We start from the raw sequence: 18,483 nt of genomic DNA, 5'->3' as shown, positions 1-18,483 counted from the left end.
ACATTAAGTAATGAAATAGGTCTATAATTTTTTGGTTGGGTAATATCTTGATCTTCTTTGGGTATCAACAATATAAACGCTGTCTTCCAAGATGGAGGCATCTTACCTTCCGTTTGAATCTTATTAAATAATTCTCTAAGAGGTTCTACCATTTCTAACTGTAAATTTTTATAGTAAACCGCTGTCAAACCATCTGTACCTGGTGCTTTCCCTAACTTTAATTGCTTGATTACCTGCAAAATTTCCCCCGAAGTTATTGGTTGGTTCAACTTTTGCCTGTGCTCTTCACTAACTGAGGGTATTTTCTCTTTATCTAAATATTTGTCTATATCTAAACCATTAATTTTATCCCCTTTATACAATTCTGTAAAAAATTCCCAAAATGCCTTTTGAATCTTCTCCTGTTGAAACACCTCCTTCCCTCTGTAAGTCAGTTTAGATATATTTCGAATTTTCCTTTTTTTCCTAATCTGATAAGCTAACCATCTGCCAGGTTTGTTTACGTTACAAAAAGTATTGTGTTTTGCATATAATAAACTAGTGGCTACCTGGTCAGAGATCAACATGTCAAATTGAGATTTTAATATGGTGATTGCTTCTTTAACCTTTGTATCGCCTGGATTTATTGTTACCTCCATCTCTTTCCTCTTAATTTCCTCTTCCAATTCTCTTCATTTTAGCCTTTGTTTATATCTATGTGTTTTATTTATATTCATCAGCACTCCTCTCATATATTATTCAGATAACATTTTTTTACAATCATTAATATACTTTTCATATCTAAATAAGTTTTCATTCAATCTCCAAGACCTTCTTGCCTGCACTGCCCTTCCCAATTCCATCCAAACTGGGTTATGATCCGAAAGGACCCTAGCTGCAATCTTTGTCTTCTTCACCCTAGAAAGCAAATCATTAGTGATTAGTATAAAATCAATCCTTGAAAAGGATTGACGTCTATCAAAAAAGAAAGTGAAATCATGTTCCTCTGCATTTCTCACTCGCCAAATATCTCTCAATTCGAAGTCATCCATCATGTCAAAAAAAGATTTGGGTAGCTTTGCTTGCATCTTAGTATTTGGGCGAGAAGTCTTCTTATCTCTTTTAGTGTCTATCACACCATTCCAATCACCCAATAGTATACAAGACCTATAGTCCCACTGAACTAATTTAGCATGAAGATTTCTATAGAATCTGTCTTGCTGTTGATTAGGAGCATAAATTCCCAAAAGTAATATCTTTTTCCCTTCTAAGATTAGATCTAACGTGATATATCTTCCAAAGGGATCTGCTTCAATCAATTCAGCTTTGATATCTTTTCTTAAGTATACAACTATACCATTTTTCTTTTCCATGGCAGAGGCTACAAAATGTTGACCAAGTTTTGGGTTAATCAAATATTTTTGATCAGTTGATTTGATATGAGTTTCTTGCAAACAAATTATATCATTCTTAAACTGTTTAAGATAGTGAAATATTTTCTTTCTCTTCTGTGGAGAATTTAGTCCATTGACATTCCATGTTAGAATCTTAGTTGTCATCTTTGGTTACCTGAAGCTTTTTTAGAGCCTCCTGCATGGCCTGTTTAACCTTTGGCCTAGCTCCTCCCATGGCTTCTGAGCTTGTTGCTGTAACTCCTTGATTGATGGCCGGTGATTGTTGAGGTTGTTGCCTTTTTGCTTGTTTTTCCATTCGTCTGGTAGTCATACAGCTAGGTCTTTGTTGCATAACACCTTGCCCTTCTAGGGAGGGGAGATGGTACATCTTGTCTGGTAGTTTTGCTGTCTGTCTTGTCCTTCTTGTGGTCTTTCTCCGGATCCAGATGGTGCAGGGTGTCCCACCTTCAAAATATTGTGATAAAAATCTCAAGCTTTCCATACGGAGTTGAGACGATATCTTTGCCTGTCAAATGTAAATATAATACCAAATGGTGCATCCCATCTGTAGTGTATCTGACGGATTCTGAGTTCTTCCACTAAAAAAAGCATAGTCTCTCCTGGCTCTTAGCATTTGAGGTGGTATTTCTTTCAAAACAGTCAAATCCTGGCCCCCAATTTGGAGCCTAGTGTTATAGGACTCTTGTAATATCATGTTTCTGAACTCTCTTGTAGTGAAATATATAACTACATCTCGGGGAAGTTGCTTCTGTTTTGCCACCCAAGAATTAACGCGATAAGCTTTATCAATCTACCAGTCAAAGTTGGACCCCGGTCTTCCCACCAGACAATCAAAAGCTTCTGAAAGAATCTGTTTCAAGTTCTCCTGTTTATCCTCACGCAACCCCCTTACTCTTAATGCCAGCTCCATCTGCCTCTACTGTATCATAATAATTTGTTTTTCAGTGTTTTCAACTTTTTGTTGCACCACCTCAGTTTTGGATGTCAAATTGGTATTAGCTGAAGAGCCGAGGTGGCCCAGTGGTTAAATGCAGCACTGCAGGCTACTGCTAGATCAGCAGTTCAGCGGTTCAAATCTCACCGGCTCAGGGTTGACTCAGCCTTCCATCCTTCCGAGGTGGGTAAAATGAGGACCCAGATTGTTGGGGGCAATATGCTGACTCTCTGTAAACTGCTTAGAGAGGGCTGAAAGCCCTATGAAGCGGTATATAAGTCTACTGCTATTGCTAGCTTGGTTAGGATCCTCTAGACTATCTTCAATTCCAGAAACATTTTCTGTCAGTACAGTTACAAGTCCCAGCATATCATCTTTCATTTTAGCAATCCTAGTATCAATTTTATCATACAAGTCCGCCTTAAGTTCTTTTATCTCCTCTTTTATCTCCTCTTTAAAATCTCTAAAAGTTTCCAAAAAAGTTCTTTCATTAGCAAATCTCCAGTATGGGGCATAGAGGGTGGAGGCTGCGACTTTGTGCCAGGTATTGGGGATGTACTTCTAGGAGGTGGTTTCAAAGCAGGATTTAATTTTGAGGCCATTCCAAGTCTTATCTTCGAGCAATTAATCAAACTCTACTGGCCCGCTATGCAGCTACAAAAAGAAGCATTAAATCACCCCTTTATTAGCTCCGTAGGACTTTTCAGAAGGTTTCAGAAAAAAAGCATTGTAACGAAACAGCTCAGCATATTCAACGCCATTTTAAACTTCTCTATATTAGAAAAATATATTAGCAAAGTTGATTTAAAAAAAAAGGTCTTGTGGAATCTTGTAGAAATGAAACTAATTAATACAAATCTGCTGGCCGGCTATAAGGCAGAGCAATGAATCACTCCCTTCCATTGAAGTTTTATAGCTGTTCTTTGCAAGAAGATTAAGGAGGGGAGCGTTGTTATGGAGAATTCACCGTCACCATTTTAAAAGCTTTTTTTTTTTAAAAAAAAAACCAAATTAACGAAGGAAGATCTTGTAAAAAAATGAAGCTAGGATTAAATAAGCAAATGAAGTTCTCAGATACGGGCTCTGCTTGTATTAAAATCAAATAGTTCAAATATTGTTCTAAGTGGGAGGATCTTACTTTGGGCTGCAAAAAGCAGCTGTAGATTCTGGTGCAGAGATGATTCTGCCTCGGCCGGCCCCCCACTCTCTTTGCAGACAAAAAAGCTGCAAAGATCAAAAAGGCACTTTGCCAGCTGGATCTCTCTCCTTCCCTTCTTGCCTGAATGGATAAGGTACCTGTCAGATGTGTAGACAGATAACACGACCAGGATCTCGGGAGCAGCTCTATTAAGCTGCTACCATCAGCAAGGTCCTGCCCAGGAAGTCCAAAAGAGTCATTCTCTTCTAGGGATTCAAAACATCTCCCTTACTGGAGAACAGGTTACTGAATCAAAACTTTGGCAACAATTTGATGACAAAACTACTTTGCATGTAACATATTTGAGGTCTGATTTGTGACAGATCCAAAAGTGTTGAGATTAGGAAGAAATTCTGCTTGATACCCAGGATGCAGATGGAGCAGGCAATAGTGGTTTCCATGGACCATTCCCATTCAGTTGGATCTCCATCAGTGTTTGCTTCAGAAAAGCTATAGCTCAATTCATGACCCTTCTATTGCATGTCAAGCCCCAGTTACAATCTCCAGCATCCATTGGTGGTCTGGAATGGAATCGGCCTTAATCTCTCTGTGCCTTTTCCAGGTTTCTGCTAGAGCCCAGTTAACCATTTCTTTTGAAGACATTTTGATAATGGAAACAGAAATGTACAAATGAATCAGTGAAGCATGTTTGTTGCTTATACTATCTCAAGCATCTCCTTATTCTCTTTCAGAAAGTGCCTTTTGGCCGGTGTGGCATGAAGAGGTGCCATGCAGGAGAGAAGAGGAGTGTTCCAGAGGGAGAGCAGGTCTGCTGCTACCGATGTGATCCTTGTTCAGAAGGGACCATTTCTAATCAGACAGGTAGAACAAACTTTTAATGTAGATCTTCTAAGATCCAGGAAACCACTCAGTAGAGGGCAATATCAATTTTGTTGTTATTTTTCATAAATTGAAATTCTTCAACATGTTCATGTTTTTCAGCAGAAATTCTGAGTTCATGGGATCTAAACTGTCCTGCCCACCTCCCACCCCAGGTCACCTGTGTCAGGATTGTCCTGAGATTGTCCTGAGGAGACAACCTGCCCCACTGCTCAGCAATTTAACGCAAGGTAGTTTGGGACACAATTCATGTGTTGAGGAGTCCTTGGTGCTCTTCATGTTTTACCTCCTTGATTTTCTACTCAACTCTTACAACCCATTGGGAAATCCCACTACAAATCTTTTCATGAAGGAGTGTGAGGTTAAAGCTCTAATATTTATTATCTAGAGTATGATTGTTCAGTCCCAGAAAATTGATAGATCTGTTGGGGAATGAGAAGTTATATCCAGCTATATCTGTGTATTCTCCTCTGCAACAAAATTCTGAAAGTGCAATTGCAAAACACAAAGCAGAGAATTTGAGCCAAAGAGGTGAAAACATCCTTGCCTCTAGCTAACCTGTCATCAGGGTCATCAGTAAAGGATGATTAACCCTTTTTGATCCATCATGAAATACAAAATGACTCTTGATTTCAGATGCAGCTCACTGTGACCCCTGTCCAGAAGACCAGTATCCCAACAAGGACAAGGACCACTGCATTGCCAAGATGCTCCACTTCCTCTCCTATCAAGAGACTCTGGGATACATCTTAGTTTCTCTTGCTCTTTTTCTCTCTGTGACCACATCTGCAGTCCTGGTGGTTTTCCATAAAAATCATGACACGCCAATTGTCAAGGCCAACAACCGAGATCTCACCTACATCCTCCTAGTCTCTCTCCTGCTCTGCTTCCTCTGCTCCTTCCTTTTCATTGGGCGACCTCAGACGCTCACCTGTCTCTTCCGACAAACAGCCTTTGCCATTCTGTTTTCCCTTGCAGTTTCCTCTGTCTTGGCAAAAACTGTCATGGTGGTTCTGGCCTTTATGGCCACCAAGCCAGGAAACAGGGCTAGGAAATTCTTAGGAAAACCACTGACCAATTCCATTGTATTAGGCTGTCCCCTGATCCAGGCAATTCTTTGTGCCACCTGGCTGATAACCACTCCCTCATTTCCCAATTTTGATTTCCACTCCTTGACTGGAGAGGCCATCTTGGAATGTAATGAAGGCTCAGCTTTAATGTTTTACACTGTCCTGTCCTACCTGGGTTTTCTGGCCCTTGTAAGTTTCACTGTGGCCTTTCTGGCTAGGAACTTGCCTGACAGCTTTAATGAAGCCAAGTTCATTACTTTCAGCATGCTGATCTTCTGCAGTGTTTGGATCACCTTCATCCCCACTTATCTGAGCACCAAAGGGAAGTCCATGGTGGCCGTGGAGATCTTCTCCATCTTGGCATCTGGGGCTGGTCTGTTGGCTTGCATCTTTTTCCCCAAATGTTATATTATTCTACTGAGACCCGATCTAAATTGTAGAGAAAACATAATGAGACTCAAGAACCTCTGACTAATGTAGTTTTTGAGAACTTTTATTTGATTTTTGGACTTTTTTATTTTATCAGCTATTTGGACTTTTTTATTTTATCATGAAATGAGGAAAGGGCTTTTCCATGAAATAATCAGATGATGAAAACCATTACAAAGTACCTATTAATCTTAAACAATCCCTCACCTTTCATTTTTCATTTATGCCAGTTCTCTTCTGAGTCGATCCCCCTGAGTTGATCATCTTGGAAATAAATCTGGATGTTAAATATGTAAATATTCCTTTCCAAAATGATGGATTTATTTGAATCAAAAGTGTCTAAGAAAATATGCTGGGGTGGATTTACTATCGTTATTTTTAAGCATGTTTGTTTCCATAGGTCACTGAAAGTTTGCTGAATTTCTTATTATTTTTTCATTCACCTAATTACTAGTTCTTTTAAAATAAATTATAGAATTCAAATAATCCACATTGTTTTTCTCTCTATTAATTGAAAAATACTTTATGAAAATAGAGTCCTCTGGGATTGTGCGGCCTATAAATCGATTTAATAAATAAATAAATAATAAAATATAAGATAATAACAATAGTACATATTAAAAGTAGATATTTACAATATTTTTCTGTTAATATCTGCTTTTCTGTTTTTCTGCTAATTGTTACTACTTTTTATGGTTTATTGATGAAGAAGGAAGGACAAAGAGATGAATGGAAGAAAGGAAAGAAGCATGGATGAGAATAAATGTTTTCTCAGAAGTCAAAATAAATGTTTCCTAGATTTGAAATGCATACTTGTTGAATATATTTGCAAATTAATATATCAAATACCAAAACAGTTGTATTTGGCAGAGGAATTGAGTGAACCAATGGTGGGATTCAAATTTTTACTAGCAGTTCTGCGGGTGTGGCTTGGTGGGCATAGCTTGGTGGGTGTGGCAGGAGAAGGATACTGCAAAATCTCCATTTCCATCCCATTCCAGGGCAAAGATAATGTCAAATCTCCATTTCCACCCAAATCTAGGGAAGGATACTGTAAAATATGCATTTCCTCCCCATTCCAGGGGAAGAATACTGTAAAATATCCATTCTAAAACCACTCCAGGGCAAGGATACTGTAATATCTCCATTTCTACCCAAGTCGATTTTGGGACAAACCATTTTTCTCTTGAATTTATGTTTTACCGACAAAGATATAAAGGGAGACCAGTACAGAAGCTATTTAGCTCTCATCAGCTAGCCATACCCTTCTTGGATTTGAACCCTGGCTACTTGCATAATAGGTAGTTGTATTAACCTCTAAGCTATGGACTCTCCTCCCTTTGTCGGCTATACCTGGGGAAAGATTAAGTGTTTTTTTCAGGGCAACCTTGTCTACTCAATTATAGGCTGGAGCATATTACTTCCATTTTCATTTTTGCCTTTCAGCACCATTCCAGGAGCTTTCATAGGCAGTTGTTTTTGTGACAAACTATTTTTCTGTTGAATTTATGTTTCACTAACAAAGAAATAAACAGAGACTAGTATAGATTGAGGGCAAGGCATTAAACAACAAATACTTTCCAGAATAAATCTATTTTTAATAGCTTGTGGGACACAAGAATCAGATCTAGTTTTTCAGGCAAAGCTGACAGTGTCCTGGAAGGTGGGAGGCTCTATAAATATTTTAAATAAATAGACAAAACAAAACCTCCAGAGAACAGGGGCAGCAGAAGAAAAGAATCCGATTCTTGAGCAGGAACTGAGAGTCAAGTTCGACCCCCATATCACACCACTGCAATGCACTCTACATGGGGCAGCCCTTGAAGAGTATTCGGAGACTTCAACTCGTCCAGAATGCAGCCGCGTGAGCGATTGTGGGTGCACCTCGGTACACCCACGTTACACCTATCCTCCGCGAGCTGCACTGGTTACCGATCAGTCTCCGGATACGCTTCAAGGTGCTAGTCGTCACTTATAAAGCCCTTCATGGTATTGGACCTGGGTACTTGAGAGACCGCCTGCTGCCAATTACCTCCCACAGACCCATTAGATCTCACAGGGTTGGCCTCCTCCGGGTGCCATCTACCAGCCAATGCCACCTGGCTATTACCCGGGGGAGGGCCTTCTCTGTGGCAGCTCCGGCCCTCTGGAATGAACTCCCCACAGGGTTTCAGACCCTCACCTCTCTCCAGGCCTTCCGAAAAGCAATCAAAACCTGGCTTTGCCAGCAGGCCTGGGGGTGATGAGTTCCCTCCCCTCTCGACATGTATGGCTGTGCAACTGTTGTCTACTTTTATTATTTGTATTTTGTCTTTTATGTTCCCCTTTTTTCCCCCTTGAATTGTTCGCCACCCTGCGTCCTCCCAGAGAATGGCGTCATACAAATAATAAAATACAAATACCACAAGGCAGTGTAACATCATGCAGGACCAAAGAGGGAAAGTCCTGAATGGACCAATCATCCACAGCTGCTTAGTTTTGCTAGGATTCAAACTGAGATTTTTCCTCCCCTTCCAACAGCCTTCAAGCACCTGGACAAAAAATTGACTGCATTGCTTTGTCAGTCAATGCTTGTAGAACTGGACATCATCAACCTACAGTTGACCTCTGAGCTAGAACTGAGAAGACCTCACTGAGCCACCTAAACAATCAACAGTTTGGGCTCAATCTCTCCCTTCCAAGCAACACTGACTGGAACCATCTTCAGAGAAAGGAAAGAAGCACATAACAAACACATTGCACCCATTCTTATTATCCCCGTCAGTCAAGGGTTTACCATGGGTGATGGAATCCTTCCTACACCAGCTGACAATACTGGACACATATAGTCCAGAGGGTGGAGCTTCATTCTCCAAGTGTGTGGGTTGGTTCCCAGATGTATCATTCCACTGAAGATGTGATGATGTTGCTTAGCCTGGTAAAGAAACGTTCATAAACCAACCCACAAACTCAGAGAACAAATCTCCACCCTTGTCCTGCACTCGAGCTACAGATATTCACCACCATCACAAACACATATTGCTTCCCTAGACAACACAGAAGACCAACTTTGCTGGCTCCAGCTAGTTGCTAGAGTTCAAATTAGCCTAAGATCTTGAGAGAGCATCTTACCTATTTTTAAAATCTATGGGAAAAATTAATTTATTGGGGTAGGCGATGCAGGATGGCTGTGCAGCAGCTTCAGAGGTTTCTGGATAAATTGGAGTATCTGGATCCTTTTCAACAGTGGTGGGATTTTTTTTACTACCAATTCTGTGGGTGTGCCATGGTAGGCATGGCATGGCATGGCTTTTTGGGTGCAGCTTGGTGGGTGTGGTTTGGTAAGCATGGCTTGGTGGGCGTGGCAAGGGAAGGATACTGTAAAATCCCCCATTCCCTCCCGATCAACTGGGTCTGGGGAGACAATAGATGGGGGCAGGGCCAGTCAGAGGTGGTATTCACAGGTTCTCTGAACTACTCAAAATTTCCGCTACTGATTCTCCAGAACTAGTCAGAACCTGCTGAATACCACCTCTGCTTATTATTCAGGTTTTAGACCTGGATATATTTCAATACAATACAATACAGTACAGTACAGTACAGTACAGTACAGTACAGTACAGTACAGTACAATACAATACAATACAATACAATACAATACAATACAATACAATACAATACAATACAATACAATACAATACAATACAATACAATACAATAGCAGAGTTGGAAGGGACCTTGGAGGTCTTCTAGTCCAACCCCCTGCCTAGGCAGGAAACCCTTTACCGTTTCAGACAAATGGCTATCCAACATCTTCTTAAAGACTTCCAGTGTTGGGGCATTCACAACTTCTGGAGAGAATTTCTGTTCCACTGATTAATTGTTGTATCAGGAAATTTTTCCTCAGTTCTAAGTTGCTTCTCTCCTTGATTAGTTTCCACCCATTGCTTCTTGTTCTACACTCAGGTGCCTTGGAGAATACTTTGACTTCCTCTTCTTTGTGGCAATCCCTGAGATGTTGGAAGACTGCTATCATGTCTCCCCTGGTCCTTCTTTCCATTAAACTAGACATACCCAGTTCCTGCAACCGTTCTTCATATGTTTTAGTCTCCAGTCCCCTAATCATCTTTGTTGCTCTTCTCTGCCCTCTTTCTAGAGTCTCCACATCTTTTCTACATCATGGTGACCAAGTGTGGTCTTACCAAGGCATTATAAAGTGGTATTAACACTTCACATGATCTTGATTTAACTCCTCTGTTTATGCAGCCTAGAACTGTGTTGGCTTTTTTGGCAACTGCTGCACACAGCTGGCTCATATTTTGTCCACTAGTACTACAAGATCCCTCTTACAGTTACTACTCTTGAGTTAGGTACCAGATATACTGTACCTGTGCATTTGGTTTTTCTGTGTAGCTTGTCCATTGTTCTGGGCTCAAAGAATGACATCTTTTCTACATTGTGGAGACCAAAACTGAATGCAGGATTCCAAGTGTGGCCTTTCCAAGGCCTTATAAAGTGGTATTAACACTTCACATGTTCTTGATTTAACTCCTCTGTTTATGTAGCCTAGAACTGTGTTGGCTTTTTTGGCAGCTGCTGTACACGGTTGGCTCCTATTTAAATGGTTGTTCACTAGGACTCCAAGATCCCTCTTACAGTTACTACTATTGAGCAAGGTACCACCTATACTGTACCTGTGCATTTTGTTTTTCTTGCCTAAATGTAGAACCTCACTCTTTTCACCATTAAATTTCATTTTATTAGATAGTGCCCAATGTTCACATTTTTCAAGATCCTTCTGTATCTTAAGCCTATCTTCTGGAGTGTTGGCCATTCCTGCCAGCTTGGTGTCATCTGCAAATTTGATCTGTTTCCCATTCATTCCCTCATCCAAATCATTGATGAAGATGTTGAAGAGTACTGGTCCTAAAACAGAGCCTTGGGGTAATCCACTGCATACTTCCCTCCATGTAGATGCAGTTTCATTGAGGACTACACATTGAGTGCGGTTGGTCTCCCAGTTAAGAATCCATCTGGCGGTGATGCTGTTTAACCTATATTCTTCTACTTTATCTAATAGTAGGTTATGGTCTACCTTATCAAATGACTTACTGAAGTCCAAGTAGACTATATCGACGGCATTCCTCTGGTCCACTAACTTTGTCACTTTGTCAAAGAATGCAATAAGATTAGTCTGGCATGATTTGTTTTTGACAAACCTATGTTGGTGTTTGGCTATTACTTTGTTTATTTCTGTGTGGTAGGGATAATAATCACTGGGGATGACATTGAAATATGTAGATACTCTTCATTTCAGATACAGCTCGTTGTGATCTCTGGCCAGAAGAACAATATTCCAACAAGGACAAGGACCACTGCATTGCCAAGAAGATCCGCTTTCCTTCCTATGAAGACACCCTGGGATATACTTTAGCATATTTCTCTCTCTTTCGTTCTCTGTGATCACATTGGCCATCCTGGCAATTTTCCTTAAGCATCATGAGACACCAATTGTCAAGGCCAACAATCGAGTTCTCTCCTATATCCTCCTGGTCTCCCTCCTGCTTTGCTTCCTCTGCTCCTTCCTTTTCATTGGTCGACCCAGGAAACTCACCTGTCTCCTCCAACAAACTGCCTTTGCCATTTTCTTTTCCCTTGCAGTTTCTTCTGTCTTGGCAAAGACTGTCATGGTGGTTCTGGCCTTCATGGCTACCAAGCCAGGAAACAAGACAAGGAAATTATTAGGAAAACCACTGACCAACTCTATTATTTTAGTCTGCCCCCTGATCCAAGCAATTCTTTGTGCTACCTGGCTGGGGACCAGTCCCAACCTGGACTTCCACTCTTTGGTGGGAGAGATTATCTTGGAATATAATGAAGGTTCATTTTCAATGTTTTAAACTTTCCTGGACTATCTGGGTTGTATGGCTCTCGTAAGATTTATCATTGCCTTTCTGGCTAGGAAATTGCCTGACAGCTTTAACGAAGCCAAGTTCATTACTTTTAGCATGCAGGTCTTTTGCAGTGTTTGGATCAGTTTCTTACCTACCTACCTGAGCACCAAAGGGAAGTCCATGGTGGCCATGGAGATCTTCTCCATCTTGGCCTCTGGGGCTGGTCTCATGGCTTGTATCTTTTCCCCCAAATGCTACATTATCCTATTCAGACTTCTTCTTAATTGTAGGGAAAATATAATAAGGAACAAAAATCTTTAATTAATGCAAGCATAGGGAACATTTATCAATTTTAGTATCTGGCAACACTTCCAAAACATGACAGACAAGGAGGAGCATGTTTATTAAATAATGTCTTATCAAGTTCAAATGAGGGTCACTTGGTTGAATTGGGTGCATTTTGAAACTGAATCAATTTATCAATAGGATTTCCTGTTTTCGGCAACAATCAAGCAATGTTTTTTTCATCTCTTGTCTTCCAGTTGTCTCACAAGGAAGTCAGCATTCTACGTAGAAACAAAGCTTGGTGTTCCTTTTTTCAAGCAGGATAGTTTCTAATTTTATTCCTTTTCATTAAATATTTTACAATGTTGGTGTTTTAAAGGATTTGGTTCCATATGTTTGTTTCCATAGTCTCCTGTTACTTTGTAGAATCCCGTTTGTTTTTTTACTGGTAGAATTTAAATTCTCAATGATTGATTCTCAATCAAATGCTGCTGTGCTTCCTCATCAATGTGTTGGATTTTCTACTTAAGATGCGAAAATAATGTCAGCAGTGTACGCATTGCTTAAACTATTCCTTGTACCATGTCATGTGTGCTCTATGACAGCAGCAACCCCATAGAATTTGCATAGTCAATGAAAGCATAATAGTTATCCCAATTTCTAAGATAAGGCTACAAGTGTCTCTCAGTCAGAGGTGATATTGCAAATAATTTCAGTCCCTTGACATGTATGCATTTTAATAACCAGCATCTGGAATTGCACCTATGTTGAATCAAAATGCAGGATTTAAAGTACTTTAATCAAGGCTCACTGCAACAGGGATGATTAGGGGAATGGAAGCTAAGGCATATAAAGAATGGCTGCTGGAATTGGGTATGTCTACTCCAGTGATGGCGAATATTTTTGGCATATCCACCACATTTGATAGAACATTCCAGATTTATGTCTACATCTCCAACATTCAAAATATATTTTTGGGAACATCTTGACTAATCTCGCTGGTGGTAAGTGCCATCAGTGGAACATTTTATATAAATTCTCCTTATAGCCTACTGCCATCGTGAGTTTATAGTTTCTTTCCCACAATTTGTCCCAGTCTTCTAATTCTATGTTATTTCTGGCCCAGGTTATCATTGTCTCTTTTACAGCTTCTTCTTCCATTTTATATCTTAAAAAGAAGTTTCCTGACAGTTTTAATGAAACCAAGTTCATTACTTTTAGCATGCTGGTCTTTTGCAGTGTTTGGATCACCTTCCTCCCCACCTACCTGAGCACCAAAGGAACGTTCATGTTGGGTGTGGAGATCTTCTCCATTTTGGCCTCTGGAACGTCTCTCTTGGCTTGTATCTCTTTCCCAAATGCTACATTATTCTGCTGAGGCCCAATTTCAATTATAGAGAAAATATAGTAAGAAACAAAAATTTCTAACTAATGCATGAATGGGAAACATTTTTAAGGCATGTTTTGTATCTGATGACATTTCTAAAACAAGACTGAGAAGAAGGAATACATCAATTTAATAATGCCATAACTGGTAATAGTAAGAGTCACTTGGCTGAGTTGGGTAGATATTGAAATTGAATCATCCAATAAATAATATAATATAAATAAATAAGTAAATAATAGAAATACATAAGTAAACAAATAAATAAATGTTCCTGTTTTCAAAAGCAATCATGCAGTGTTTTCCATCTCTTGTCTTCCAATTGTCCCAGTGAAGTCCAGTGCCCTGTGCAAAAATAAAGCTTGGTGTTAAAGATGTGCTTTATAGAGTTTATAGAGTTTATTGGGATTTATAGGCCGCCCTTTTCCCTGAGGGGACTCAGGGCGGCTTACAACCACAAGGGAGGGGGGTGCAGTGTCAAAAAAACAAAACAAAATGTTAACAAAGAAAAATAGTAAAAACACAACTTTCGTTCAGCAATCAAACACTCGGGCGGGTGAATTGGAAACCTATCCCCAGGCCTGCTGGGAGAGCCAGATCTTGAGGGCTGCGCGGAAGGTCTGGATGGTGGTGAGGGTACGGATCTCAACGGGGAGATCGTTCCACAGGGTCGGAGCTGCAACAGAAAAGGCTCTCCTCCGTGTGGTCGCCAGTCGGCATTGACTGGCAGATGGGATTCGGAGGAGGCCCAGTCTGTGCGATCTAATTGGTCGTAGGGAGGTGATCGGCAGAAGGCGGTCTCTCAAGTACCCAGATCCACTACCATGGAGTGCTTTAAAGGTGGTCATCAGTACCCTGAAGCGCACCCGCAGACCAACAGGTAGCCAGTGCAGCTCGCGGAGGACGGGTGTAACGTGGGTGAACCGCGGTGCGCCCACTATCACTCGCGCGGCTGCATTCTGGACTAGCTGTAGTCGCCGGATGTACTTCAAGGGCAGCCCCATGTAGAGCACATTGCAGTATTCCAGCCTAGAGATCACAAGGGCTCGAGTGACTGTTGTGAGAGCCTCCCGATCTAGGTAGGGCCGCAACTGGCGGACCAGGCGAACCTGGGCAAATGCCCCCCTGGTCACAGCTGACAGCTGGTGGTCAAAAGTCAGCTGTGGGTCCAGGAGGACTCCTAAGTTGCGGACCCTATCTGAGGGGTATAAAATTTGACCCCCCAGCCTAAGCGTTGGTACATTAGCCAAATTATTGGGAGGGAAGCACAACAGCCACTCGGTCTTGTCTGGGTTGAGTACCAGTTTGTTAGCGCTCATCCAGTTCTTAACGGCTTCTAGACCCTGGTTCATCACGTCCACCACTTCATTGAGTTGGCACGGGGCGGACAGATACAGCTGCGTATCGTCCGCATATTGGTGGTATTTTATCCCGTGCCTCCGAATGATCTCGCCCAGCGGTTTCATGTATATGTTAAATAGTAGGGGGGATAAGACCGAACCCTGGGGCACCCCACATGTTAGGGGCCTCAGGGACGATCTCTGCCCCCCGACCAACACCGACTGCGACCTGTCCGAGAGGTAGGAGGAGAACCACTGCAGAACAGTGCCTCCCACTCCCACCTCCCGCAGTCGTCGCAGAAGGATACCATGGTTGATGGTATCGAAAGCCGCTGAGAGGTCAAGGAGAACCAGGATGGACGCATAGCCTCCATCTCTGGCCCTCCAGAGATCATCGGTCAATGCGACCAAAGCGGTTTCTGTGCTGTAACCAGGTCTGAAGCCAGACTGGAAGGGGTCAAGATAACTAGCTTCCTCCAAGGCCCGTTGAAGCTGGAAGGCCACCACCTTCTCAACAACCTTCCCGATAAAGGGGAGGTTGGAGACAGGACGAAAGTTGTTTAAAATGGCTGGATCCAAGGATGGTTTCTTCAGGAGGGGTCTCACCACCGCCGTTTTAAGTACAGCGGGGAAGTGCCCCTCCCGAAGGGAGGCGGTCACGACCGCCTGGATCCAGCCATGTGTCACCTCCCTGCTGTTGGCAACCAGCCAGGAGGGACACGGGTCCAGGATGCAGGTGGAGGCACTTACAGCTCGAATGGCCTTGTCCACATCCCCAGAGGCAACATCCTGGAACTCAACCCAGAGATGATTTGCCAAGTGGTCCTCCTGTGTCTCGGCTGGATCTACTGCGGTGGAGTCCAAGTCCGACCGAAACCGAGCTATTTTGTCCGCCAAGAATTGAGCATAGTCCTCAGCCCTACCCTGCAAGGGGTCTCCCGCATCCCTCCTATTAAGGAGGGAGCGGGTTATCCTAAACAGGGCGGCTGGAACAGAAAAGGCTCTCCTCCGTGTGGTCGCCAGTCGGCATTGACTGGCAGATATCTTGTTTAAAATTCCCAGGGTTGGAGCATTTACAACTTCTGGAGGCAAGTTGTTCCACTGGTTAACTATTCCAACTCTCAGGAAATTTCTGCTTAGTTCTAAGTTGCTTCTCTTCTTGGTTAGTTTTCACTCATTGCTTCTTGTCATGTCCTCAAGTGCTTTGGAGAATAGCTTGACTCCCTCTTCTTTGTGGCAACCCCTGAGATACTGGAAGACTGCTATCATGTCTCCCCTAGTCCTTCTTTCAATCCAACTAGGCATACCCAATTCCAGCAACCATTCTTGCTATGTTTTAGCCTCCTTTCCCCTAATCATCTTGGTTGCTCTTCTCTGCACTCTTTCCAGAGTCTCAACTAGAATTTAATGCAGTGTAGTTTGAGGGCAGAATTCATTGGTTCCCTACTAGTCTGTTTGTTGTCAAATCAAATTGGTAAAACAAATGAACAGTCTTTTCCCAAAGAAGTGAAGTTGGTGCTTCAAACTTTTTAGATGTGCTTCTTTTGTCTTCTGAGAAAATTATTATTTTCCAGGAAATTATGAGACCTATCTGAGAAAGAGAACATCTGTCTGTCTAAATCTCCTAGGGTCTACAACAACTTGCCATGGCCAACTCACCATGGCCAACTCATCACAGGACAACTCACAGTGAGATGAGAATTATACTAATATCAAAGGAATGGTGAAATAGAATAATTAAAGAAAGAATGCCGAAGGAGGGACAAAATGAAATGTGAATGGCAAAAAATAAAATATTTTTTTAATTATTTAAAATAATTAAATTGAATTGTTGAATTATCCTGCATGGTGAGCTGTCCATGGCAAGTTGTCCCACAGCAAGTTGTCCCATAACAAGTTGGCTGTGGGTGAGTTGTCCCATTCCAATTTCCTAACTCTTCCCTACAAAAAAAAATCAAAAGAGCAGAAGTGAAGTATAAAGCAGAGAAATTGACCCAGAGATAATCAAAATATAATGTATACAGAAACAAAATATAGTGGTACCTTGGTACTCATCATTAATTGGTTCCAGGAGGCGTTATGAGTAGCAAATCATTTTTTCCATAAGGAATAATGTAGTGAGTGATAAGGCAGCTGAAACTGACAAGTTCAAGCTTATGTGTTGAGTACCAAACAAACAATGAGTACTGAGACAAAAGTTTTGCATCAAAATGTGTAGAGTACCAAATTCGCTGAGTTTCAAACCAGTTGAGTCCAAGGTACCACTGTAGCAGGGTCTCTGGATGACATATCTATGAGTCTTTTGGGGGTTCCAATATAAACGTAACTATTCATGTTCATGGTTTACAGTCGATAATTTTGACACAGTAATTATGAAACTTCCTAGTGACTGGAAAGGGTACTCCCCCCCCAAAAAAGCAAACTGATCAAGTCAGCTCAGATTGAACAGATAGGGATCTCTAGCAAGGTCATCATTACTTTTTGATGCACCATAAAGTGCACAATGGGTTGTTCCATCATTATATTTGTGGGTTGGCCACAGTAGTAAGGGGACATTCATGTTACCCCAGGGTGAGGGATGATACTCATGGTAGATGTCCTTGAAAACCTTTAGACAAGGACTCTTGATTTCAGATGAGGCCCACTGTGATCCTTGCCCAGAAGACCAATACCCCAACAAGCACAAGGACCACTGCATTATCAAGAAGATCCACTTCCTTCCCTATTAAAAGACCCTGAGATACACTTTAGTATCTTTAGCTCTGTCTTTCTCTGTGATCACATCTGCAATCCTTTCCCTTAAACATTGCCACACTCTACTCATCAAGGCCAAAACCAAGATCTCTCCTACATCCTCCTGGTATCCCTTCTGCTTTGCTTCCTCTGCTCCTTCCTCTTAATTGGTCAACCTGGAAAGCTCACCTGTTCCTTCCAACAATCTGCTTTTTCCATTCTCTTTTCTGTTGCAGTTTCCTCTGTGTTGGCAAAAACTGTCATGGTGGTTCTGGCCTTCATGGCCACCAAGCCAGGGAACAGGACAAGGAAACCCTTAGGAAAACCATTAACCAACTCCATTGTCATAGCCTGTCCTCTGGTCCAAGCCATTATTTGTGCCACCTGTCAGGGAACCTCTCCCCCCACCATGGTACAGGAGACTGAGTAGGCCACACCCACCATGGCCATGCCCACCCAGCAATCGGGCAGAGAACCTGTTGCTGAATTTTTTTTTTGCATTTTTTAAATTTTAATTGAACAAAAGCACAAAAAAAGAATCATCCTTCATTACATCTTGTAGAAAGCATGTTGATTGGTTACAGATAACTTTTGTGTATTTCTTCCACAGTCATTACTTATAGTTGATATTAGATTATACACTTTAAATCAAAAATCTTTGTATTTCTTACTATCAATGTACCACAGTTCTCATTTGACTACAATTATTTGAACATGCTTTTTCCTCAAATCATTCATACTTAAAGACACAACCACATAATAACATTCATTAGCTATTTCAAAAAATCCTTCAATAACATTACACCTTTATAGCATCTTTTAAGTAAAAGTCAATTAATAAAGTTTCTAAACCTTTCACCTCTCCCCCCACAACTCACTATTTAGAATTTATATCCAAGTTACTTTTGCCAATACCATAGCATGTATATATTGTTAAACAATGTCCATTGACATTTCCTTGTTGTTATTATAATTGGCTAAAATGATTTACTATTTATGTCCC

At 41.4% G+C, this 18,483-nt stretch overlaps 1 protein-coding gene across 1 annotated transcript in view; it reads left to right on the top strand.

The window, feature by feature from the left end:
• LOC148049913 (vomeronasal type-2 receptor 26-like) overlaps window positions 1-6,586 on the top strand; it is a 45,696-nt gene extending 39,110 nt beyond the window's left edge. The window contains exons 12-13 of the mRNA XM_087705359.1: window positions 4,219-4,348; window positions 5,003-6,586. Of these exons, the coding sequence (XP_087561485.1) occupies window positions 4,219-4,348; window positions 5,003-5,907 (1,035 nt within the window). The 3' untranslated portion in view covers window positions 5,908-6,586. The remainder of the gene's footprint in view (window positions 1-4,218; window positions 4,349-5,002) is intronic.
• Window positions 6,587-18,483: the final 11,897 nt, after the last annotated feature.

This window comes from Thamnophis sirtalis, unplaced genomic scaffold (genome assembly GCF_051295495.1).
Source record: "Thamnophis sirtalis isolate CommonGarterSnake01/CBP01778 unplaced genomic scaffold, rThaSir2_p1.2 scaffold_1, whole genome shotgun sequence".
NCBI lineage: Eukaryota > Metazoa > Chordata > Lepidosauria > Squamata > Natricidae > Thamnophis > Thamnophis sirtalis.
This window is presented reverse-complemented; position numbering and strand designations above follow the sequence as displayed.